Below are 25,877 nucleotides of genomic sequence, written 5' to 3' on the forward strand. Positions count from 1 at the left end.
TTGCTCCCCAGTTTCTAACACAAAATCTCCACCTATCTCCAATTTCCACACATTGTTTTAGCACTGTGGCAGTGCTGGGGAGCCAAATATAGTCTCGAGCCTCATATATAGTTTACAGCCAAACTATTATAACGGTACAACTTTAGTTGCCTCATCTATCAACAGGATGTCAGACAATCACACTCGGTCTCCTGTACGTCATGTCACAGCTTTGGCTGACGGCCCGGGGGCTCGCCTACCTGCCGGGCGCGAGCATGTGTGCGAGCTCAGGCAATGGGATGCTGACTGCAGTTCACTTATCTTACTTAATGACAAGGATTTTCTGAATGTTAAAGACACAATGTTGGACGACTAGATTAATACATCTGACTACTGATACAGGGGATTGGCTTTTATATATCATGGCTTTTACATACAAAAATAAGTGTAATGAGAAGATGAAAACTCACTGTAGATTTCATTTTTTCATTGTTAACCTTAATGTCGATAAATGTACTTGATGTTTTTACCAGTTTCTAAACCGTTGTCTGACAAAATGTGAACATTTCATCTGCTGTCTGTATGCACCCTCTCGACTTTTCCTCCCCTCTGGTGGCAGTTGACATCCACGTTGACCGGGGCGGAGCTGACGCCCCTGCACCGAGCGCTGTCCCTGCGGTGACCTTGATGGCGACGGTGACCACGGTTGAGTAGGTGCTGAAACCCCCTAACACATTCGGATGCCTCGGCCGTGCAGTCACGCCGCATTCATGTCGCACGCTCCGTTGTGTTGCCTTCGCTGATCAATATTTCATCTTTGTTTATCTCGCTCTCTGCTGCCATATCAGACTGTCCTCGAAGGAGCAGGAGGAGGAGGAAGAGGAGGAGGAGGACTAACTGTGAGGTTTGCATTTTTTCCTCAATGAGAGTTTGACCTTGATCTAATTACAGGGCAAAGGTTGGGAAGTGTTGTTTTCATTTATGGTTATATAATGGGGGGCTTTGTGAAACCCACTGACACTGGAACTGTGATTAATGGCTTTACAAATAAACTTGACCTGACCTGAACTATTGTCTATGTTGGTCTTTTTCCAGTGGTCAGTGCCAGCTTTGACAGGAGGGGATGCACTGTGCTTAAAGATGAAATATGTCTGCTAGTTGTTATTTTACCCTTTAATCATTGCACTCTTCGGGCATTACTTGAAATAACACCCTGCTATTATCATTTCAGGCAAACTGCCCTATGCACGCTGCACATTCTGTACCCACAGGTGTCCAAAGTCCACCGACACTAACAATCACAAAGCTCTGATTTTACTGTGATGTGCCACAGTATGCCAATCTTCTATACAGACAGTGGAAACAGTGTGCTCATCTCTGCAACAGCATCAGAATATGGCTGCACATGAGAAAAAGACGTGGGATAAATTCATCTTTTAAGTCCAAGGTTCATAGAAACTTAAAAATGCTCAGCAAAGACGAGTAAAAAGCCAAGTTTCTCAACCCTGTGTACCTGACCCGAACCTGGCCCACTGATGTCAATGGATTTCTTGATCAGTAAAGCTGTTAGATCACACAACATCACACAAAAGGAACAACACAGGCACACGAGCCCTCCCTGCAAGCTGGAAACAGCTTTGTAGTTCCAAACTGTTATTAGCCATAAAAACTAATGTCAAGCCGGAAAGCTAATGTCATGCTAGTAAATCTTGCTCTGCGTAACTTTGCCGCAGGTAGGCCATCTGTGAATGACAGTGTGTTTGCTACTACATCTAGTTTGCCAGTTATCCATTTTATGGCTGTGGATGAAATGTCATTTCAGACCACTGCACTGTTTTACATTTTACAACGTCTCACTGCGCCCAACCAACATGTAAGTTTAGCATCCAACAGCCCATCTTTGTCTTGTTGTCTGTCTGTTTGCAAACTGACCTTCAACAAGAGCAAAAGTAACCTGTATCACAGTAGATTCATCAAAGGTTGCATTCCTTTTTGTCCTCTTCCTTCTCTCTCTTCTTCTTTTCAAGAGCTGACTGCTAGTCTCAGCCCAGTTACAGGACTGCCATCCTCTGTTTTAATGCTCTTCTCTCCGTGCACATATTAAAGCTTCTGCCTAATGTCTGAAAACAGACCTCGGTGTGCTTTTCTTTAACAATGCCCTCCGAATCACAGTTACCATTTTTCACATCCAAGTGCACAAGCTGTGTACGGACGGGTGCAGCCATAAATTACATCAATGCTTGTGGAAATGGAATGAACGGATATGTGCTTTCTTCACAGATGAAGAAACACAATTCTGGCCCCAAATATAGTTTTATCATCATGATGTTTTGCTGATTTTATACACTATGCAAAGATCATTCAGGCACCCGACAAAGCAAAATGCTTGTTGTATAACTTGTCTATTTAAGGACAGGTTACTGCAGTGGCAGAAGTCTGGCATTATTCCTCAAAAAGTAGCAGAGTTGCGCAATTATTCAAACACTGATACCGTGACTAAAGTGTAAAATCGCAGGTTAATTCCGCTGCTGCAGTGTAGAATGTGACAATGGCGGTGTGATTTAAATGACCTTTCCTTGAATGTACGCTAAATTTAGGTCAATCAATCATGCTGGTGCATAGACTAGAAAAAGGCAAAACCCACATCATGTTGAAATGTATTTATCGTACAAATACTCTTGTTTTGTTTTGTTTGTAAATTGGACCAATCGCATTTTTCCTTTCATTTAATTCATTTCATTTAGGAAGAAAAGCCCAAATCCATCCACAAAGCTTCCTCTATTGACAATTAGTGAGTAAAAACAGGAAAATAATTAAGAACACACTGCTCTCGTCCTTACCTGTGGCATTAGGTGGGCATCTATTAAAGGCTAGCTCTCCTGAAGGCGTCCGTCTCCACACCATTGACACTGCATAATCCTCAGGACAAATCTCATACGGTGCTGAGGAGCAAAGTGATACAAGCGTTGCCACATCAATGCAAAGAGCTTTTTAGTATTTCCAATGTGATGCAACAATTTCTCTGTGTTGCGTATAAGGAGGTATGGAAATATAGGAGATCAAAGCTGTATAGTGTCAGTGAGTATGTCATTTAAGGATTACAATAAAATGAAGCCTCTTTTTAAGTCACTGCATTTTGTGAGTGTCGGTGCAACTTAATTATACTAGTAAGAAAAGGTGTTAATGTGTTTTTGTGGAACACTGCTTTCTTTACTTTACAGCAGGGGAGTACGAAGTGACCTTATGTTTAAGACTCCACTTCATAAAGAGATTATTTTAAAAATCACACAATAAGCTTTAAAGATACTAACATTTCTCAGAATATCAGTCACCAGTATTTCAATTTCTTAATTTACTGGACTACATTCATTCTCAGACGCCCGCCTCCCCCTTATCTGCATCTCCTCTCCACATTCTGTTTTAACTGATCTTCTGTAACGAGATAAGTCATTCACTCTGCAGAGATAATTATCTCTCCCCCCACTTTCATTCAGCTTCTCTGTGCCCGCTCAGGCTTAAGGTCTGATTATCCTCAGGCTCACCTGGACAGCGTTGGTCACTGCACTTTCGGACTTCTTCTCCGTTTCCGTCACACTGCTGCCCGGTCTGAGCTGCCCCCTGACACACCCGGGCTCGCCTCTGCCATCCGCCGTCGCAGGACTTAGAGCAGCCGCTCCACGGACCCCAAGGATTCCACTGGCCATTAGCTAAAACGGAATCATCCTCAGTTAGAAACAGACACTCTCAGAGGAATAACATTTGCCAAAAGATAACAAAAGTAAAGCTAAAATGATAGGTCACTTAAGGCATCTTACGTCATTCTTAATTAGTGTGTTAAATCCTAAATATGACTTTTGATCAGATTTATTTCTTTTAATGTCCATGCATTTAGTTTTGTAGATGCAGTTTCACGGTAATATCCCCAAAATGAACAGGGTTTCTTCGAGTAATCAGGAGTGTGTGTGCTAGATGGCTAAAGAAGCTGCTCTGAGAGTGGTGATTATTTGCATCACTTTGCCAATATTAAAACACATTTATGCTGAAGTTTCCAAAAACCAGCAGCATGTTTTATGCCCTTGTAATGAACACTGTTAAACCGTGCATTAGACAAAAAAACAGATGCTCCCCTTCAGCGATGTAGTAAATCACATGCCCTTGTCTGAACGGAAAGGTACAACACCCTGTGAGCAGGAAACACACTCCACTCTGGTTTTAACCTCCACTTACCCCCTTCCCTCACATATACGGGCATATTTCATGTCCTACAACTAACCTCTGTCAGGATTGCTTCGACGGAAAAACAGAAACTATCATGACCTGTTGGCTAAAACTATCCACGAGACATTGATCAAATCCCAGTAGATACTGATGCCTCTGCCCGCACCACGACCGCTGATTCCTCAGACAGATGCATGCTCATGTGTTTCAAAGAGCTCATTGTTCCAGCAGTCCTCGAGAAATTCTTTCAATTTTTGAAACGCATGACATTGATTCAAAATCATGCACAGGCCTTTATTGTAGTTATTAGGCAGTTTTGTTACATTTTTTTGGAATAATATCTGTTGCTTTTTAGTGCGTTCAATTACTTAAACATATATTTCACTTTTTGTGAAAAAAACATTCCGCTTTTGCCTTGAACTCTTTGTCAAGGCAACGCCTCTAGCAGTCACGGGCATTGTGCTGACTTGTTAAGTGATGGCTTAGACTGTGCTGTTTTACTAATGTTTGATCTCTCACCTTGAAAACAAATAAGAATTGCTAAATAGGTAGGCCTCATTAAATGAATAAATTGTCTAATGTATCCTCTCGCTGTGAGACAAACAACAGCATCCTCATCTTCATTATCATAAGCACAAATTAAAAATACACATTTAAAAGAATCCGTCGCTATTTTAAGGGACCAACGGACCATAAGGTTGGCTGAGTGGTTACACAATATTTGGGCTGACTCTCAAAAATAGAGAGAAAAACATGTGCCACACACATACCCGTGAAACGCACAATAAAAAATAAAAAAAAAAACCTAGCTGTTTTACGCTGCTGCAGTGAAAATTGCATCAGGAGATTATGAGAGTACTCAGACCCTTCACATGATCAGACAATTCAAAGCCCGATCGAGACCACTAAGCTGACATCTTTGAGCCTCTAATACATCCATGATGTTGACAGACAGTTTCGGCAGCTAACCCTGAATTATGTGAAAGGCATACAGTATATCTAACTGGATTTTTAAAATCCAATTGATAGAGCATGGTCTTAAAACACTATTCTTGTTTCTTACAACACAGATTCTTGCTACAGGGCGTCTCAAAACAGAAAGAGTAAAACAGCTCAGTAACATCAGGCTCAACATTCAATCTAAAGTTGGTACTAATGAGTCATGGTACTTATGATTGCAACTAATGATGATGACAAAATGGGACAGGCTGTTCTGTTTTTTTTTTTTCTTTTTGAATCTCTTTTCTCTGTTTCAAATCATGATTTTGAATTTAGACATCAAAGTGGATATAGAATTAAGAGGCTCAGGATTTTACCTGTGCAGTCAGGATTATGGCACTCTCTGCTTTCTGCCCAGTGACCGCGACACTCAGATCCCCCATGGGCGGCTGCTGAGCACTGCCTGGTCCTCTGCTGAGTGCCATTGGCACAGGTCACTGAGCAATCGCTCCAAGAGCTCCACTCCTGCCACTGTCCGTCCACTGAGGCACCAACCACAACCCAACAAACATGTCCCAAGTGAAGGGAAAAAGAGGGCAGACAGAAATGGGAGGAGATATTCAGATCACTATTCTCTCTCAGATTGAAAGCCAATAAAACAGATATTAAATGGAAAGCAAAATATTACATGGCTACTTGTTGGTTTGGGAGAACTATGCTGCAGCTGGCTTTGTTTATTTCCACAGGCTAGATTTTTTTTCCCCCAGAACAGCCAAAGGCAAAAGTAGAATACGACATAAAAATGAATTTGGTGGTGTATTTTCACATTAGGATTTACATTGTTTAAGTGTCAAAAGCACAAACTGCAGAAGCTATTTGTTAGCTGCCTCTCTGTCTGGGCAGAGGGAAAGCATCTGGATTTGAGTGGTTTTTCACTGAGTCTGTACCCAGAGCAAAGCTAACATTTACTGTGTGGAAAAACTCATCATCACTAATCTGCTTACCATTCACAGGCAATTGCGGGTAAGTGATTTTGACGTCAGTATTACAGTATTCACTCTCAACAGGGTTTCCTAAACCACATTATGGTGGAAGCGCAATTACTTAAAATGCACTACAAAGCCTGTGTTCATCCTTTTTTTTTTTTACTTACCTTTGCAGTATTGCATTGATTAATAACTGTATGGCTAGTATATAAAATAAAGTTCTACCATTCTGACAAACTCATCCTTTTGGAAGGATTTCATTTAGGATTTACACTCCTCTGATCTCAGGGATAAATGTTGGCAGAACTATTTTTAATAGACTTAGATAGCAGACAGATGATACCTGGGCATAGGGCTATGTTGCAAAGCTTAGTCTGGGTCTCAGGTCCATCACAAGCCCTGCCTCCATGCTGGGGAGGAGCACACATCCTAGTCCTAGTGCGGTGACCTCGGCCACATGTGAATGAGCACAGGCTCCATGGTGACCACTCCTCCCATACACCGTGTACTGCGGGCACAGAAAAGGCGTCAGGCCTAATCAATGTCTCTGTCTCTGTTACAGCACAAACAGACCCCTCACAAACTGCACGGAGCCATAAATGGAATAAAATCAATCAAAAATAATTAGCAACAAGTGAAACACTGAGCACACAGACATTGTGGGGCTTCACTAAGTCTCAGTCATGAGCTGCCTGTCTCCTCTGTCCATGAACGATGCTTCATAAGGTGGTAAAGATAAAGAACACAATAAAAATATCCTTCAGATGGCAGTTTCAACATACAGAATAACAGCAGTAAGAGTCCCGACTTTCTAACCTCCGGCTCAGGTGAGGAGCAGCAGTTCTGCACAGTGTTACAGTTTGTTAAGTCTTCTTGCTTGACTGGGAATCTAATAGCAGCGGACCTTCAGGCTAATGTGGGGCGACAATCGCTCTGGAAATCTGTCATTACACTAACATACTAATCATGGCTGTACACAAAGCAGACAGCCCATAACGTGGTTCCAGACCTCTGAATAACTATCTAGTCAAGCGATTGCTAATGAAACGGCCATTCAGACTAAATAACAGGCTAGACAGCCTAAAACCAAAAGGAAATTCATCAAAAAGGGATGCTCATACGGTGTTTCCTCATCACTTGCATATAGCTGAGCAATTAATGCTCAAATGCTTTCATTTGCTCGTAATTAAAGTAATTCTAAATCTGTGGCATACTGTTATTTTTGGACGCTTGGGACACGTTGCAATTACCACTGTTTGATTTAATATATCACAATTTAAATGAGTGAGATACATTAAAAACAGCAATATTGATTTACTGTTTAGATCAACACAAATACACAAACTTCCATTTCAAGGCTAGTTTGCATTTTTTCTCTCTCTCTCTTTTATATGACTGCAGATAATTTCCCAGCACATTCATTACAAAAATAATAGATTTCTATATTATACGCCATTTTTTCTCATCTTTACTTTATTTGACACATTTTGCAATGAATGCTTTCTAAGTATCACAGTGTTCCCTCACAGAAGCCCAACTTTTAAACTATCATTGCTTTTTTTTTTTTTTTTTCCTAATTTCAATTGTAAAATAAAAAAATAGCTGGCAAAACCATTTCTCTTGCATCTTGACTTGTGTGAAAGCTTAACTGGGTTCTGGCTGACAGACGGTGAGTATTCACAGAACCACAGAGAGTATTTGCTATTGGCTCAAAGTTTTATTTTGGAGAGGGAAATATGGAAATCAGAGAGACAGACAGAGGTAGGACACCTCCTGTCGTGTCATGCTACTTCATATACTTCTAAATGCACACAGCGATATTAAATGATGAAAATACTTCTTTAAAAATGCTTCATTCCTGATATTAATTCCTGAAGCGAATGCTGGCTTTTGATTTCTGCAGAAAAGTGCATTTATTGATAGAATTAGAATCAAAATTGCAACTTTAAGGGGATGAAAACTGCATAAAACCCAAAACATATTTCAACTAATGTTTAGGAACAGAAATATGTGTCTACTAGAGATTTATGCCACGCACAGAATACATTATACCTGCAGAATCCTTCTCTTCTAATGAGCTATGATGGCACGCAGGGAGCTTCAATAGGATTAACAGCTTGACGATGGTGCAGCTGTGCATATACATTTTTTTAGGCGTCTGAAGACATTTTCAGGTGTTTCAACACCGAGGGCAAAAAAGAGCAAAAATTTATGGAGATTCGAGGACTTTCGGGTTTTAGAAATGCATGTCTACTTTGACTACTTTGTCCAGAGGGAACAGATGATTCCTCATCAGAAGGGTCACTATCCACAGCTTGTGCAGAGGCTTTAAGTTCCTGCTCTACAATATTTGGATCTCAGGATCAGTTGTAGACTAGTTGGATCTTGGGATCAAGCCGACGGTCCGCCATGAGGCGAGCTACCGTCTGTCCCAGCCTCTGCCTCTAGGCGTTGCTTTGATGCTCTTAGCTAAGTGTCCCGTGGTAGCTGAAGCATTTACTTTGAAATTTTGGAGTTCAAAGCAGGCAGTCGCCACAGCTAGCAATGATGGAATAGGATTCTGTTTCTTTGTGTGTTTTTTTTTGCTCTGAACTGTGGCCACGAATTACAGGGACGGCCATAAGCCTTCGTATTGCGCTGCTAGAGGTGAAATTCTTGGACCAACACAAGATGCTGGACAAAGTAATTGCACTTGCCAGGAATGTTTTCATTAATTTGTGGTAAACTGGGAGTCGGTTGGCTTTCTCATAGCCTTCCAGCGAGGTTTAACCTTTTTAACTTGTTAGCTTGCCTTTAGTGCTCATTGTATTCACAATACAGTACTTATTGTTTGGTAAAAGAATGCCGGCTTTTTGGAAATTGTTTCCACTAACAATAGAATCAGTGCTATTGCAGTGCAGTAGGTTTGATTCGTACACCGAGGCCCGAATTGGTTCTATGGTTCTTATACTGTAGGTTGAGGTTTTATCAAAGAAAAAGCAATTTGTCAGTGTTTTAATAAAGTTAAAAATGCCCAAATGCCATTAGTCCAGACTTCACGAATGGTTTTGCATTAATATTACAACAGAAAACATCTGCTCTTACTTGATATATAATCAAGTAGTCTTATTAGTTCTTTACTGGCTAATAATAAACAACAGAACTTTTCCCAGTATTTCACTTTTTAATTCGCCTTAAATTTGCTTTGATTGGTAATGTCATGTTTTTGCACATTGTGTTCTGATGGGTTTTTTTGTTTTGTTTTTTGTTTTAATTAAATTAGGTTGTCAATCATGTACTATTTTAAACTAAACGTCTTGCTTCTTCTTCTTTCTTCTCTTTTGTTTCCATGCTGCTAATTCTAATTGCCAGTTTTTCTTCATCATTGCTGCTGCTGGTGAGACTAAACATATCACCTTCAGCATAACAACTGGGGATAGACATTAACGAGCAAGATAAAAGCTTTTATTTATTTGAGGCAAATCGATATTTGCATAAATATATAAAATGCATTGAGTTCTATGCAGCACTTTACAGATAAGATCTTAAAAACCAACAAATTAACCCTTTAGTGATTCGAAACAGTGTGAAGTTGCTACTTCTTCCTTGTACGTAACTTCACTGTCACCCAAATCCCAATCATGCATCTTGTGTGTGCTAAAAACATGTTAAAACATACACAAGAGGCACAAGTTTGTGCTCAGGTGACACATTTCTTCACTGCAGTAAGCTACGCTAGTGTATTTGACTCTGGAATAAATCTGCTGCTACGTCATCCTGCTGAGTTTGTGGCTGACAGGTTTGGCATCGGGAAGCCGTGCATGCGGTTTGTTGTTTGCGTTGCTTTGCCAGTTAGAGCCGAGAAATCATCAAAGCTAGCTGTGCTCATTGAAATTCAGGACCAGGTTAACCCAAGATACTTCAGATCAAATGTGTGGCTGTTTGGTATATTGTTTTTGACAGTCTGGATGGCAACAAACCCCACCCCAACTCATCAAACCTCACACTGTGAAACCTCTATTGTGTTGTGAGTAATATCAAATATTAAAATAAATAAAGGTCAAGTAAGCAACCTATTTTGACAGTTTAGCACCCTTTGACAAAGCATAAATATGTCTGACATGTCCGTTTGTATTCCTGATTTGTACCTGTCTTGGTTAAGCTTTATTTAAATGTTTCAATAGGAAAAATGTAGAAAAACTGAGAGTTAATATTAAGGCACATTTTCAATGTCAGGTGACCTCGACTTCCTTTATTCTGTGCTACAGTTAAAGAACATTTTGTATTTGCACTGAATGCGCGCACTGTATCCTGCAGAGCTTAACATGTCCGGTATTATCAGAATTTCTGCAGACTGAGACGCTTTCCTTCTACAGATTAAAATGAGTAAAATGCAAAGGGAAAAGAAAAAAAAAAGGCCTTGGGTTTTGTTGATCGGGTTGTAAAAGGGATGTGTGATTCAAAAGGGATATTTCATAAAGCAGAGACGTTGCTGTATTTTGGCAGATGCATTGTGTTGGGTACGGCATCACAACTTGTATGGGGGCCCAGGATTTCTAACAGAATGCTTGATCTCAGCTTGAAGCGCCCAAAACATTGTTCACAGACGATGTTGCTGTTTTCAGTGATGGTGACTATAAGGTGAGACTCCTTTCGGATTGGAACTGATGTGTCTTTAGGCATATTGTATTTTTCAGAGGTATCTTTCTGCCTCGGCGTGCTACAGACAGTGTGAAGAAAGCGAATCGATCTGTCTGCCTTACAGAATATTAGATATATACTCCGTGTTTCATGTGGCACCATGCCAGGCCGGGTTTGTTTGTACCAGTTTGCTTTGCTACTGTAACTAAGTCAGGTTAGTGCGATATCAGCTGTATTGAAAATCAAGTTCTATGATTCCAGAGCTGGATTTTTAATATAAGGAGAGAAAAAAAAAAACCCTCATCTTTCAGATATTACAGGCAATGCAATTTAACAACACTGCAGGACTACAGTATATTTGATATGGCTTAACTAAAAACCCATGAAACAATTCAGTGAATTAGAAATTAAAAAGACTCTCACTTAACTCTCGCTCTTTTATGTTCTTTAAAAATGAAAAGTTCTAACGCAGTCTTGTGAGTAAAGTCAAAATTGCTTTAGAGTTTTCCCTGAGTGTCGTGGCCCAGTTATTTGCTGATAAGGTTTTCTGCATTAATACGTGAACAGAAGTTCTGGATCCACTAAAAGCCACAACATCTACAGGTAAATCAATAATAATAGATTCACATGGACAGTTTGGAAAGTTTTGGACCTGAATTAATAATTCTAAAGAAAATCATTAACCTGAAACTTGGCTTTAGAGTTTTTTTTTCCTTTAGGAATGTAGGGGGTTTATGCTGTCTGGGCTAAATAGTAATGGACAAGTCACGACTAGCAATTACGCAACTGCTCTTTTGAAATTACTGATTCTCTTTCTCACTCTCAGTGTCCACACATAGTAAGAGAATCACCCTTTTGAAACTTCCCACTTGCTCGTGCTACTAAAAATGAGGTACAGTACATCACAGATCAGAATGTCGGAGGATGCAGCTCGGCCTATTTTTTGATCGGCTGTAATTACTTACAAGTTTGCGATGCAGAAGCGCTACGCTGATGGAATATCTCCACTAGACATGAGTGCAGAATCTCAACACTAAATCAACATATTTGTCTGTGTAAACACTTCCCCCCCCAAAAAAAAAAAGCTTTATGGTAACTCGTGTCACAGTCTCTTACCAGATGCACACTGACAAACAGGAGCGCGCTGCAATCACCAGTCAGAAAAGCATCTGATGCTGATACCTGACTACCAGTGACTCATCTGCCATGCCATCACGGGTTGAGGAAGAAATGCCTTACAGCGTGTTTGAAGAAACGCTGGCAAGCTATTTTAAAATGCACAGTTGACCTTCAAGGAAATGAAGCCGACGATATATCAGTATCTACCGCTCCCCGAGCTTCATGCAGATCCACATGTCATTAAACCATTTCAATGCTGATGAATTGCCTTACAGTTATATGAAATGGAGAACACAAAAGTGATCATGAAGAAGGAAGAAACAAAACAACATTCACAAAATAACATCAATGAAAGAAAACATCAGATTCATTGTAATAACTGCGAAGAAAATAAATAAAAATAAGGTAAATACATTCTGAAATAGACACATTCAAAAAATTTTTGGTTAAAACAGAAACAACACATTTCCTCCCATAGAAACAACAAAAGGAGCAAAGACATTAATATTCAAGAATCTGCGGCTAACACTACCTGGACAAGGGGCAGTGTTATTGCAAACCCTTGATTCTCTTAAAGGGCCGCTGCAGTGTGTTCCGTATGGTGAGACACATGTTCTTGTTCGCACCTGCGACCCTTGACCGCATGTTACAGAGCATGAGCTCCACTGGGACCACTCCTCTGCACCTGATTCACCTGTGTGGGAGAAGGGTGACACTAGTTAAATGCAGCAAAATGGTCCTGGGGCACGGCTTACGGGGGCAGGGGGTGGGGCAAGGTGGGCGGGGTTGAGTAACATGGGGGAGGGGCCAACATGAGTCACGTTGGGGTGAGGTGGGATCCTAGAGGTTTACAAGAACACTATCATATAGTTTATACCGCCTTCGTGTGATCTTTGAGAAATACTGAATCGGCAGCTTCGTCCGGATGAGTGATTTTAATTTGCATGCAGCCGCAAAAGTGTTTTGTGGCTGCAATCATTGTGAGTAGTTAACAACAACTGTTACAGTGTAGGAGAGACGTATAAATTAATCAGCCCTTTTTCCACAGCTGATTCAAATACGTATTTATGCAAAGATCACAGAGAAGGCATAACAGTAGACATTACATCTAGCTGTTTCACTTCATTTAAAGAAAAAAAAATATTAAAAATGAAAAAAAAAACAAAAAAGAATTCATGCATTTATAATGAAAACCCAATAATGCGTTCAAACTAAGAGAGAGAGAGAAAAAAATCACCACAAACAAACAAAAAATTTTCATAAGAACATGGTGACATGCAAGAAGGACAACATCTGAGAAAAATAAAATGGAATTTAATGGGTGTTAGTTCAGAAAGAGGTCTTAGATGTGGATTCCCTTGCACTGCAGCCAACTATCCTGTTTCCTTGACAACACTGGAGCAATTTTAACGTTTTAGACAATGGCTTCGAATATTTTTTTATTTATTTCTTTATTTATTTATTTTCAAATCTATTTTAACCTGTGAACTCTGTGGTGGAGGAAAATGAGAAAGTTAGCTCATTTTATTCAGCAGATCATAGCCATTTTTTCTCTTTTTTTATATTAAATGTGTGTGAATATGGCTCAAAGCAGGCCCAGAAGGAAACGTAATGTGTAGTATTAAAGCTACAGAACGGGAGTGAGGCTTGTTTCTATGGTGCAGGCCTTTTGAGACTGTATTAAGGCGTCTGCACGAAGACTTACTGTCATTAAATAATCATATATAGGTAGCAGATTGGGAAGGTAAAGGACCGTAGTTGCTACATTGGTCTTAAAATGTCTTTCGAGTTAAGTTAAAACGTCTTCCAATCTTAAAGGTCCAAACGGTACCCAAAAAAAGCCATGAAATGCTAAATAAAGTCGTATATTACGATGAGGCAGTGGGGTGATTTCCAAAGCCATGGTAGCCTAAATGAAGAAAGAATAAATTATTTGGTGACAAGTGAGTGGACAGTCAAATTCCTACGTGAGAGTAGTCACCGATGTTGTTGATTTAGTTAAAACCCTTCAGGTGAAGCGTTGGTTTTCTATGAGGCTTCATGTATTAGCGAAGTAATCTAATACAAAGAGGAATAGTCTCAATTGCAGCTCTGAATACATTTATGTCAATGGAAGTCATCAAATCATATCAGATTTTCTTTCTTTTTTTTCTTTTCTTTTCTTTTTTTTTAGCACAATATGCCTTAAGGTGGTTTCTCAGCAGGTAGCGAGAAGGACACGTAGATTCAGCCAAATAGGGATCTTAACGCTGCCCTTAATTTTGTAGATCATAAAGTAGACTGAAAGGTGGATCAATTTGTTAAATGAGGCAGTACAGGGAGAGTAAATTGTGTGAGAATGAGGAACAGAAAAGCACAGCGATGCGACTCGACAGGGAAACAACATACCTACAGCGTGAGTAAAATGGAGAGGTGTTAATGAGTACATGTTAGTACCAGTATGTATGTATGTACAGTGTGTCATAAAATAAAATGGTAATGAAAGGAAAGGAGGTTTTTCTTTTTTAAAAAAAAACAAAACAATGACAGCAATTTAAATGGAACAACACATGAAAAAAATAAAAAAAACATTTCCCAAAACTCAAAATAAAGAATAAAAGAAAAATCTCAATAGCAGCTAGATCTAAACCCACCCGCTAAAAAAAAGTATATTCTAGATAGAATAAAGCAAAAAATAAATAAATAAATAAAAATAAATAAATAAATAATGAAAGCAAAAAATAATAATAATCATAGTGTTTGAATTTACCTCCACTTGTTCTGATTTTAGTCAAAATGCTAAGGTGGTAGGCTGTAAAAGTCATAATGAATTTAGATAATTTGGGTTTTTAATTTATTGGATGCTACACTTGATTAAGCCACATAGCTTCATTTTTATCTCTAAGGGCAACATCTATCAGTTCAATTTTTTTGCCAAGTATGTGTTTCATATTTGGCTGAAGGGGTGGGTTTTTCAATCGAATGACATTTAATTTATCACGCCTTGGAGGAAATGATTAACTACATCAGGGCCTTAGTTTTTAAACTGCTGTTTAATTAATGTTCTATGAATATACTGTATGAGTAATCCACTCGCCAACTCACTATGTGACAATAAAACAAACAGACCCACAAAACCCAATTATGTTCTATATTCAAAGTAAATACTCATAGAGAAATGGGAAATTTATCTTCCTTGTTCATATGTAGCAATAGAGAATGAGTAGGAAAAATAATAATGCAAAACATTTCCACTTAAAAGGTGCAGTACAAGAGAGAGCATGCATGATGAAATTAAGTTTAGTTAACAAAATAAAGTAAAGAAACATAACTATTGTATTACCAGTTTGTGCCATAAATTTAGCAGATTCAGCTTGCTCCTGCAGGGCCTTTGTGTCATGAACTGATCTTGGCCGCTGACTTTTTACTGTATGCTCTCCGATCATTCCATATTCTATGGGACAAAATAGAGGTTCATATGAAAGCTAGGCTTAAACATGATCTTCTGAGAACAAAAGCTTATTACATACTGTTTTCAGGATGTTTGAAGCAACTGCAGTACATGGCTAGAAACAAAGACCACACAAGTTTGTATTTAATTTGTCTTTTTTTTTTTTTCTTTTCTTTTCTCTATGGCATAGAACAATGCAACGAATTTATAAGGGTGAGTTGGAAGTATTAATTGAGCTTGAAAGCACAGCGTAGACACATAGCAAACATGCAGATAAACTCACATTTTCTTTTTTTCTTTTCTTTTCTTTTTTTTGCTGTTGTTCTTTTAAAGACTCTAACACTTGATCAGACCAGCTCCCTCCCTCCCACCCTTCTGCACACCCCGAAAAGAAAAACAAAAATAAATGAAAGTAAAAATGTGTAAGCCATCAGAAAGCCACAGAGGAGGGGGTCATGGACATAACATGCTATTGATCCACGGTTTCCTCAACAGTTTGTAATCTTTGTTTCATTTCTTTTTTTCTTTTTCTTTTTTGGTTGACCAAGTCCAAAATATTTGTAAGACAAATGTATTCTGAGCTGTGTTCATTACAATGCATGCCCTCTTTGGTTCCCAAAAAAAGGAACAAAGAGACAATGAGTACGGTGTTCTGACGCCACACTGAGAAAAGTGATGCTAGAAGTTATGTTGCATATAGATAAGAATTTGCATCAGCTGTTTTAAGTAAATCCGACACACTGTGAGACAACATCCATATTTCACTCACTTAAAGAGCTCATGCAAATGGTTTTCTGAACTCTCGTCTTAATTAAAAACTAGCATTACGTTTGGCAGTGTGGGCCTAATGAGGTGATTTTATCATCTGCAAATAGGCAATACAGGTGATGCATCAACAACAGGTTCACACATAACTTATGTTAGTACATTAGACAATACAATGCATCAGCCATTGATAGGGACGTTTAAATCATCATTCCTAATATAGTTTGTAGCCTCAGTTATCTATCTCTACAGCAGACTGAAATCCTAGAAAGACTGACCTCCCTCGCAGTGAGGCATATGGAGGAGGAGGAGGGGGGGGAAATCTACCGTCTCATCTGATCTGATCACGTTACACAAAAGTTAGAATTTTTATGATTAATTATACGGTAAATCACTGGACTACAGAAAAAAAATAGAAAAAGAGAGTCGTCTGATCCTCGCATCAGACGGCTGGCGTTAACCAAATCATATCAACAAACATGTTCCATGATTGGATTAAGAAAAAATAAACAAATCAGGACAAAGAGCGCGTTTTTCGGCTCGGAACCACATCACTACTCAGTATAGCATCAAGAAAACCGTGTTTGCATTGGAAATTTGAATATTAAGAGGGTATAAAGGAACGAGGGAAAGCTGCCAGGTAGAAACAAACATCGCAGCCCTTTTGATGCTGATTGGGATCTTCAGGACCGTGACTGCACAAAATAACAAGCTTCAGACGCTTGTTCAAAGGTCTCTCAGTCTGATTTGATTGTGCCCACATCTGTTTTCGCTCAAATTAAGCAGGAAGCACAGTGTGAATTCTGCGCCGGACAAAGACTGCGGAGGTACACTGATGGTTGGACAAACAGCAGGCAGTTTGTCTAATGTTCAGTCATGTAAAGCTAACTGCTGCAGATTCTTTGACATGTTATCTCTTTACTGCATTTCATGCTCTACCCTACGGTGTCTTGAATCATGAAGCGATCCCTCATTTGGCGGAATAAAAGGGCTGTCTGATTTAGTCCGCCTGAATGTCTGCTACTTTGCAGGAAATCATTGGGACAAAAAAAAAAAAAAGAAAGCAGGGCACACGGCTTCTTCTTTTTTTTAATTAATTCGTATAAATGATACTGAACACTAAAAGCTGCACACAGTAGCACTTTCATGCCACTTGGCTCAGTGGGACTGGATGGATAAAAACAATACCTTCAAAATTATATGGCTTCTTTTACTGCTTTTGCTGTTAAGTAACATTAAATATTAACAATGCAGGAGACGGCTGAGAATGTGTACAAACCATATACACCTTGCTGTGTTCCATACCACTGAAGAAAAAGAAACTGCTCAGCTCCTGTTATATTAAATTGCATACAGTCCTGGAGGCTGTTACATTCTATATTGCCCTGTTTTAAATACTAATCAGCAAGACTGGTTTCAGGAATAATTGATCTTAATCATGCTTTTTCATAATTATTTTCCTCTGCAAAGCATTGATCAACTCGGCAGTCACATTAGCCCTACAGTCAATCACACCTAATTTCATCTCTCTCTTTCTACGGCTCATGATGAACAATACAAGAGAAGCAGTGCAACATGTCATTAAGCGTGGTGTCAGGGAGATATTTAAATGGCAAACAGTTATTACAGAGCACGCACTGTATGAATCAAACTTCACACGTTTTGAAATGAAAGCGTTTCATCATCACGGATTCATCATTTCATGACGGGCGTTTGAGTAATTATTTCGGCATCAGTCTGGACAGGAAGTCATTACAAAAGCTCAACCTGTTGGTACACAAATGGGAAGCGGCTGATTAAGTGTACGACACATCTCTGTTTTTAAAAGTCTATGAAACTGGGAGTCTCTTTTGAAGCCACAAAGCCAAGATGTTTAATCCTAACGTTGCGTTTGCACGGAGCCCGGGGTAAAATGAAAAAGAGCAGGATGTCAAAACATGACACCAGAAAAAGTACTGAGCAGTGAGGTTTAATTGAACTACGAGGATTGTATTCAAGCCCGTGGCCATATAATGGTAAACATGAGAGACAAACCGGAATTTTAATAACTGGAAGTGTAGGCTGTTGTCATTTGTCAAAGCAACCCAAAACAATGTGTCTCCACTGCGTTACAAGGTAGCACAGATGATGCATTTAGCATGTCATTACTTTAAAAAAAAACACATCTCCGCTTTGAGACAGCGTAATTTGGAAGTTTTGGCCGGCACCGAGAACTTTAAAACTGTCGTCTTCAAAGAAAATTAAGTTTTAAGATTTATGAGGTGGCTGTCTTTCAGTCAAGACTAAAGAGAATACTTATTATTGATATCCATCAGCCATCACTCCTCACAAACAAGTGAGAGACAATGCCATTCAGAGAAATCCATCACTGTTAGTTTGCTTTGCTTTTGCACAATGACGGATTCATGTGCTTTTCTTTTGCCTGCACATGCCCCTTCAAAGCACGTGTGTTTTGGGCCTGAGAATTGATAATGACATTTTTACAGCTACTCCGGTGCCCCTTTCAATTTAGCGTGATTGACCAAATTGAGGAATAGTGGGGTTACTTTCCCGGAATATCCAATAGATTGTGGAGGATTTGCGGAATACATTTGCTTAAAATAGGGGGCCCGATTGCTTCGATGACCTTGGCAGACAAAACAGCAATCACCACATTTTCTTCCACAGCAGGCAACACTTTTTAACACAAGGTCAAAGCCGGGATAAATAGTTTTTAAATCTAGACCTCAATTAGCTTGTGCACAACGCGTTTTTGGTGCATAGTTGACATTAGCGATAATTTGGGATTAAAAATGTACAGAGAGCAGTCATATGAACTTGTGCGTCCAGCAGATTGTGCAGTTACTGTAATGGAAAGGCAGCTGGTTTCAAGTATTTACTCGACGAAGTGATGCAAAGGCCACCGTTCACATAATAACCTGTCATCACAGTGGAATAAAACTGCTGATCTAGATTCAACGGACACGGGGAGGCAGGGTTGTTGGTTAACTATATACTTGCGCTTGCTGGACATTTTCCTAACCTCTCTCACAGACTTGCATTCAAACAATGTATTATTACACTGAAACCATCACCATAATTTCCTTAGTACAATATATTGCCCTTTAGATAAAGAGTCAGCTCTATCAAACATGCTTTAGTATCTCTCTGAGACATCACAAGCAGAATTTCTCAGCAGATTTACAGATGATTTTTGAATATAGACGCACATAAACAAAAACAATCCTTGTCAATTTAAACTAACGTGCCTCTCGCTGTTAGCCTTAGCATTCATTGACATTTTAGACATCAGAGCAGGTTAACCAGGGTGGCGTACATCTTTCTTTACTGACATATGAGCTTAGATTTGCAATATTTTTGGGAATATCTCGTGTATCAAAAGGCAGAAAGTAGTTAAAAGATATTGGAAAGCGTGGTTACTGAATGCATACACACACTCACACACAAGCACGGTCTCTCACGTTTTACTTATTTAAAAAAAAAAAAGATTCTAATTTGCTACAGGAACAGGCAGAATTAGCGCTCCATTCAGCAACACTTTGCTGCATCAAACCTGCAATTACTTCCAGTGGTTGGAAAAAAAAAAGGTCTTAGAAAAGGTGCAAGCAAAGACTGCTTTCTGCCACCATGCTGTGCCATCAGTTCATAATGGCAGCCATTTTGCCTGCTTGCCAGGGATTATCAACAAATCAGGTGAGTAATAAAGAGGTGGGGAATGAGATTATGCTATTTTGAGCAAAAAAATAAAAAATAAAATCTTCCCGTCAACTTTAAGAAGCTGAAATGATTGGGTGGCTAGTCTATTGAATAAGCCTCCTTTGTAAATTGATCTTACCGTGAGATACGTCTGGCCACTCTCAAAAGGAAAGAAAATAACTCTTTTCTTCCAATCAGCTTTGGAAGCTGATCTCCTGGGGTGCATCTCTTAGCAAAGCCAGCACTGCATGCAGAGGAAGAAACAGCCATGGCAGCTGTGGAGCCGCCAAAAATCTTTGGCCAAAATGTAACAAAATGTCTGCTTAAATTACCGGCTATGCAGACACAACAGCCGAGTCACCACTGGGCTGTGACTTCAGCAGATGATAATAAATGACGGTTGTAATGGAACTATAACAGGGCACTAGAATTTGAGGCAACAGTTTCGCTGCGTGCACTGTGGCCCACACAGGCCTTCATCACAGTGTCAAAGGTGTGCAAACATGAATACTGCCGTACAGTATTTTCCCACCTAGGACAAACAGTTTACGTGAGCCTGAGTTGACGGCCTCAAAGCTTTTCCCATCACAGCTCACTGATGCTTTCAAGCTTAATTAGTGGCCATATTTACAAAGATATTCGTGTTTGATTTAATTAATGTCCCACTACTAAGTACATGCAATACAGATTACAAACACATAAAGACTTAGCACACAATCAAAGGGAGTGAAAGTTCCCTGGGCCCGTGACCTTTGTCATCACCGAGGCTTTGATCCACTGCATGCAGCGAATTTTAAGCCCGGACGCCGACAGTGGTCAGAGAGTCCAAAAGGTAGACATTTCATTTCCAGGTTCATCTTCACTGTGTGAGCACTTTTCATGTGTAATTTTATTGAAAGGCAGTAAAAAGCCAGCCCCGTGTCCAATGACTGATGTGTCTAACCTTGCATGAAATGAGCCTTTACTCAGAAGACCCTATGAGTAGCTTCTGTCAGGGGCGCTTCACTTACTGCCCTCCATGCGTTCTTGCCTGACTGACTGATTGTCACAAATGCAGCTTTTAATGAGAGGCACTTCATTACTACTGCACTTTGCAAAGTGTAATTTTCCAAAAATAGAGACCACACAGACCAGGAAGAGGAATACCTCCCTAACCCGGGCTCGTCTTTGATCCGTTAATCAACAGCTAAGCCACTCAGGCCGACTAATTTTGGTCAAATGTAGTTATCTTTCTGAGTTGTCAGTCCATTTTTAGATATATTGGACTTCTTTCTAAGTCCTGAATTATTATGGAAATATATTTAAATAGATGCCAAACTCTAAAAAAGATTTACAAAAGATAAGAATGACCACATCTACAAACTGTTCACTTCCTTGTTATTAACATCTTAACATCAATGCAGAAAAAGAAATCATCACTTCTTCTGATGGATTTTGGATTTTTTTTTAAAAATAAAAAAAATCAAACATAACAACTACAACTATTAACATAAATGCTACAATAAAAAGAGAAAAGAAAAAATATTACAAAAACACATTACAGAGGAAATCAGTTTTTATGTGTAACAGAGAAATATTTAAAAAAAATACATGACATAAAAAAAAAGAAAAAAAATCAAATATACATTTATTCAAAGTACAGATTGTGCTACTAAATCAACATTTTAGAGGCAGGACAGTGTTTGATTTTCGCAGAGCAAGGTTTTAGACAAAACGGTGAAAGACTACTTTTCAATGGAAACAAATAATAAATATGATGATAATGACTGATATGATGATAATGACGTAATGAGGACACATCATATTTTAGCTCATGAATACACTCCCGCAGCCAAACCGAGTCTTAAATGTTTTTCCAAGCTCAGACGCAGAGTCTTAAAATTCCACTCCAGCACCCTCAATATATCTGCTTACTGCCATTATACAAACCCTTCACTAGTGGTGGGGACCATATGCTTGAGCCAATGTAAAAAAAAACTCAATTAGTCCTTCATTAAGAAAATGAGGGGGTTGCACGGAATCAGATACAAATTACGAATTGTCCTCTGAGACATACAATTATCCATCATATTTCTTCTGCCATCTGTTTGCTTCCTGTTGACTCTCCTAATGACTTAGATTGAAGCCAAATTAGAATTCTGTGCAACTGCCACTGCACCTCATTGAAAAAGTCATGTGAACTCGCCTAAAACTGGAGCGAGTGTGGTGAGACAAGCACTCAGGATGCAGTTTGGCTTAAGTGGAGAGGATATATTTTGTATTGCCAGCGTGCAGGCAAATGAGTGGCTACTGGAGATTGCATTGATAATTTACAGCACAATGTTAAATCACAAGGTTATTGAGCAGTACCTCACAAAGCAACCTAGATGGAGCTCTGACGTTATCAAAGCACTGCATCAAGAAGCCCTGTTGCTGGGTGCCGTGAGCAGATCATTCCTCCTCTTTTTCCATACACTTCAGGGAACGGGGCTTCAGCAGTCTGTTTTCATATCATTTCAATTTATCCAAACATGTATGCTGTCAAAAAAGCTGCACAGTTTAGATGCAGATTCCGCAGTTTAAACATTAAATTATATTAAACTGCCACCGCCAAGTATCACATAAAACGTATCATCCTCATTACTCTGGTTGTAAACAAATGGTTGCTCATCAGTCTCTGGAAATTAGACCTCATTTTGTTTCAAATAAGAGAAGAGGGGGGGGATCATGAAAACAACACCAAATAAAGACGCTCATTTCCCTGTCATTTATCCTGTGTCTTTACAAAGATGCATCCTCCGCTTGATAATGCGAGCAATGTGTCGTGCTCTCGGTTCAGCTGCATGATGCTATCAGAAAATGGATCCGCCTATGGAGCATTTTAAAGCGAAAGCAATGCCAAGATTGCAGCTTATAACTTGCAAAATCACCAGCCTTTTTCAAAAGGCGACACTGCTGAACCACCCGTGACTAAAAGTGGGGCTGCTGCAGGGACACAACTGAAAGGACTACTGTGCACTGACAGAAACAAGGATGGAAGCGGATTACTAATGAAACCATTTCAGAAAGAGAAGTCAGGTTATATGAATAGTATAGAAACTAGACATTGTACACATTGTGTATTGAGGCGACCTCAAATCTTGTGTCAAACATTTGATAAAATATTCTCTTGAAAGTTTTCACCAATTGCTTTAAAACACATTTTCTTTCTCTCTTTTTTTCCCTCCCCAGCAGAATATGATCTAATTTTTTTTTTTTTTGTATTTGTTTAATTGTGTAATTAAGTACTGAGATATGCTCTACTACAATGCTCCTGCTAAGGGATGCTGGAAAACTATGGTGGCAACTCTTGGCATCGATATAGAAACACACAACCCCAGTAGATGACCTGGCAGTCGCACGCACTGCCAAGCTCAACGCCACCATGCCAAGCAATGCATCTGTCAAGTGAGAAACATGACACATTTTTTAGCACCTTTGTGACTGCAGCCAATTTTCAAAGAGCATACCTTGTCCTTTTCTGAGCCATTTTGCTTGGCATACCAAGTAGTGACCTTCGATTTAATAGAGTCATGGTTTGGCGTCCGTGAAAATTCCTCGCTCTGAACGGAAAATGATACACCTAAGAAATTAAATGAGCAAAACACAATATGGACTCTGTAACCATGGAGGCAAATGTGGTCGGATGACCATATTTCGGAGCAAGATAAATCATTTCCAACAGCCCCTAATGAGACTTTCATAATTCATGCTGTCAGCTTTTCCACAGCACCAATCATGTCTGATCCTTTTGCAGTGGTAAAACCCACTGCTTCAGACTGCCACCCTGCATCTATCAGCACAGGGAACATTGTGTCATATGCAAGTTAGTCATGAGGAAGATGCCTGCAACATGCCCTGTCTTGGCTCATTGGCTAAGCTCATGTTAAACCAAATACGCTCTCCAAAATAATTACAAGGACACAGACGCGATGCTGAAATGTCCTCAGACAAGTCGGAGCACAACAGCAGCGCAATAGGATTTTCATTTAATGGATTCTGATGCCAAGTCTGGGAACACGAGAACCAACACAGTTATTACAAGTTTCTGAGCCACGCATGGCTGCACTGGATTGAAACGACTGTTGTTGTTTTATAACCGAGCCCAGACCGTATTTAGGCTACATTCATTTAACTTAATTATTACCATTTCAAAGAATTTTATATTAGATTTCCTCTCTGTCCTTAGTAGTTACAAGTAGACACTAAAATGCAAGTCTTCAGTCAAGCATAACTGGATGACCAACAGCCCTACCTAAAACTCAGTTCATTCCAATTGGGTTTTATTTATCTCGCACTAAATCATGACATAAGTCTTCTCAAGTCACTTTACACAGTGAGGTCAAGATCTAGCAGTATTATAGAGAACATCCCAATGATTCCCCTTCTGAGCCAGTCCTTCACTGACACTCAAAAGGAGCTCCTCGTATTTCAGTCGCAAATACAACATTATGCATGACTGTTAAGCAGAAATTCAACCCCCCAAAAAAAGAAAAAAGAATGAAGTTGCACAGATCGTGCCTAATCATTTACAATGAGCTCTCTGTCATTATTTTATTACAATCGACCCCGCATTGATCAAATATTTCCTTTATTCTATGCAATGAAAGAGGTGAACTCTCATAATCTACAAAAGAGTTTCTCTCAAAGTGAGGTTGGCAGTCCCTTGACTTGTAGTATTTTCTATTCTTTATTTAGACTGTTACAAAGTGTTCGGGGAGAGCGAGAGTTGGAAACATAGGAGAGCTCTGTAGGGATTCATTCCCAGGACAAGAGGAGCATTTAGTTCAAGAGACAGGGGATTTAACCACTTGATGATCTCTGGAAACCCGTAGCATTCCTGAGACAAACACACCGAGCAAAGTGGCCATGTAATGGGTTTAAATCTGACCCATTTAAACGCTCTTATTTTCACGGTTTAATGTCAAAGGTTTGAACAGAGGCGCCGTTAAATGAATAACCTTTGCCTTTTTGTCACAAAAATAAAATGCCGGCGCGCTGAATCGTACCAACCGGCACGACGCTGTTTACGCTTTTCGACTCCAATGCATGTATTCAAGGTGTTATTTTTCGAACTTTTTGTAACTTCATATCAAAGAGATGCTAAGTATTAAAGTAATATAGCAAAGAAGAATTACATGAATTTTAAATTATGCTGAATAGCGCTGCTGAAATTATGCTGAGTCTTTGTGAAGGATAATTGTAATTTCAGTCGGGCAGAGTACTTGTGTGAAATAAGAAAAGGAAGGGTGCATTAAAAAACTGGAATAATTAATTCATGATGGGGTTTCCTTTTTTTTTTTTGTTTTGTTTTTTACAATCCTGAAAAAGCTCTCAGGTCATTATCCACTAGAAGCCTTTTGGAATCAACTTCATAAGAACTGATGAAAGAAAAGACTGTAAACAAATAACAGATCGTTTCCATTCATTTGCACGTTTGTCTTTTTTTTTTTTTTGGGACTTTCTCCTTGACCAGGCAGTTTGTGTGTGTGTACAAACAGCTGCATTGCCAATGTTAAGGAGATAACACAAAAACATCCTTGTGCTGGATGGAATTCATTTATCAAGAGAAGAGACCAAGAAAAAATGTTTCTGTGGTTTGTCTCAGCAGCTTTGTGGACATTAACTGTACTATCAGACACATCCCTGACACGCAGATTGCAAGGAAAATTAGGTTACTGTGATTTGTTGATCAAACTATCACCTAAGTGTGGATATTTCACTTTCATACGGCCGCAGCGCACTGTAACCACAGCAAAAGCAAATATCCAAGCACATATAAATAAATAAACCATCATGCGCAAGAAGTAATAAATCAAAAGTTGAATGAAAACAAGCTGTCTGCGAAACAGCCGCCAGAAAACACTCCCCAACCAGAGAGCAGTATTCATCAGCGATGGCAGAACCTGCTGGCTCTTTTTAAAAAATCACTTCTAGCATTGCCTAGCCCCCTAACAAAGTGAAATCACAGCTCAAATTTGCAGTTAATGAAGTCATGTTATGATTTTCCGGATTGTGAAGTTATTCCAACTCTCAGAATGATGTCTTGTTTCCATCTGGAATTGGTAAAGTGCACAGTTGCCTGCTGCAACTCGAATTATAAGCGT

At 39.4% G+C, this 25,877-nt stretch overlaps 1 protein-coding gene across 1 annotated transcript in view; it reads right to left on the bottom strand.

The window, feature by feature from the left end:
• Positions 1-25,877, bottom strand: part of adgrb3 (adhesion G protein-coupled receptor B3) — a 110,694-nt gene that overhangs the window by 48,003 nt on the left and 36,814 nt on the right. The window contains exons 3-8 of the mRNA XM_008278742.1: positions 15,184-15,294; positions 12,394-12,555; positions 6,466-6,630; positions 5,514-5,678; positions 3,522-3,686; positions 2,820-2,921 (exon numbers count right to left, since the gene is read on the bottom strand). Coding sequence (XP_008276964.1) covers positions 2,820-2,921; positions 3,522-3,686; positions 5,514-5,678; positions 6,466-6,630; positions 12,394-12,555; positions 15,184-15,294 — 870 coding nt within the window. The remainder of the gene's footprint in view (positions 1-2,819; positions 2,922-3,521; positions 3,687-5,513; positions 5,679-6,465; positions 6,631-12,393; positions 12,556-15,183; positions 15,295-25,877) is intronic.

The sequence above is a fragment of the Stegastes partitus genome, unplaced genomic scaffold, assembly GCF_000690725.1.
Source record: "Stegastes partitus isolate 25-593 unplaced genomic scaffold, Stegastes_partitus-1.0.2 Scaffold131, whole genome shotgun sequence".
Lineage (NCBI taxonomy): Eukaryota > Metazoa > Chordata > Actinopteri > Pomacentridae > Stegastes > Stegastes partitus.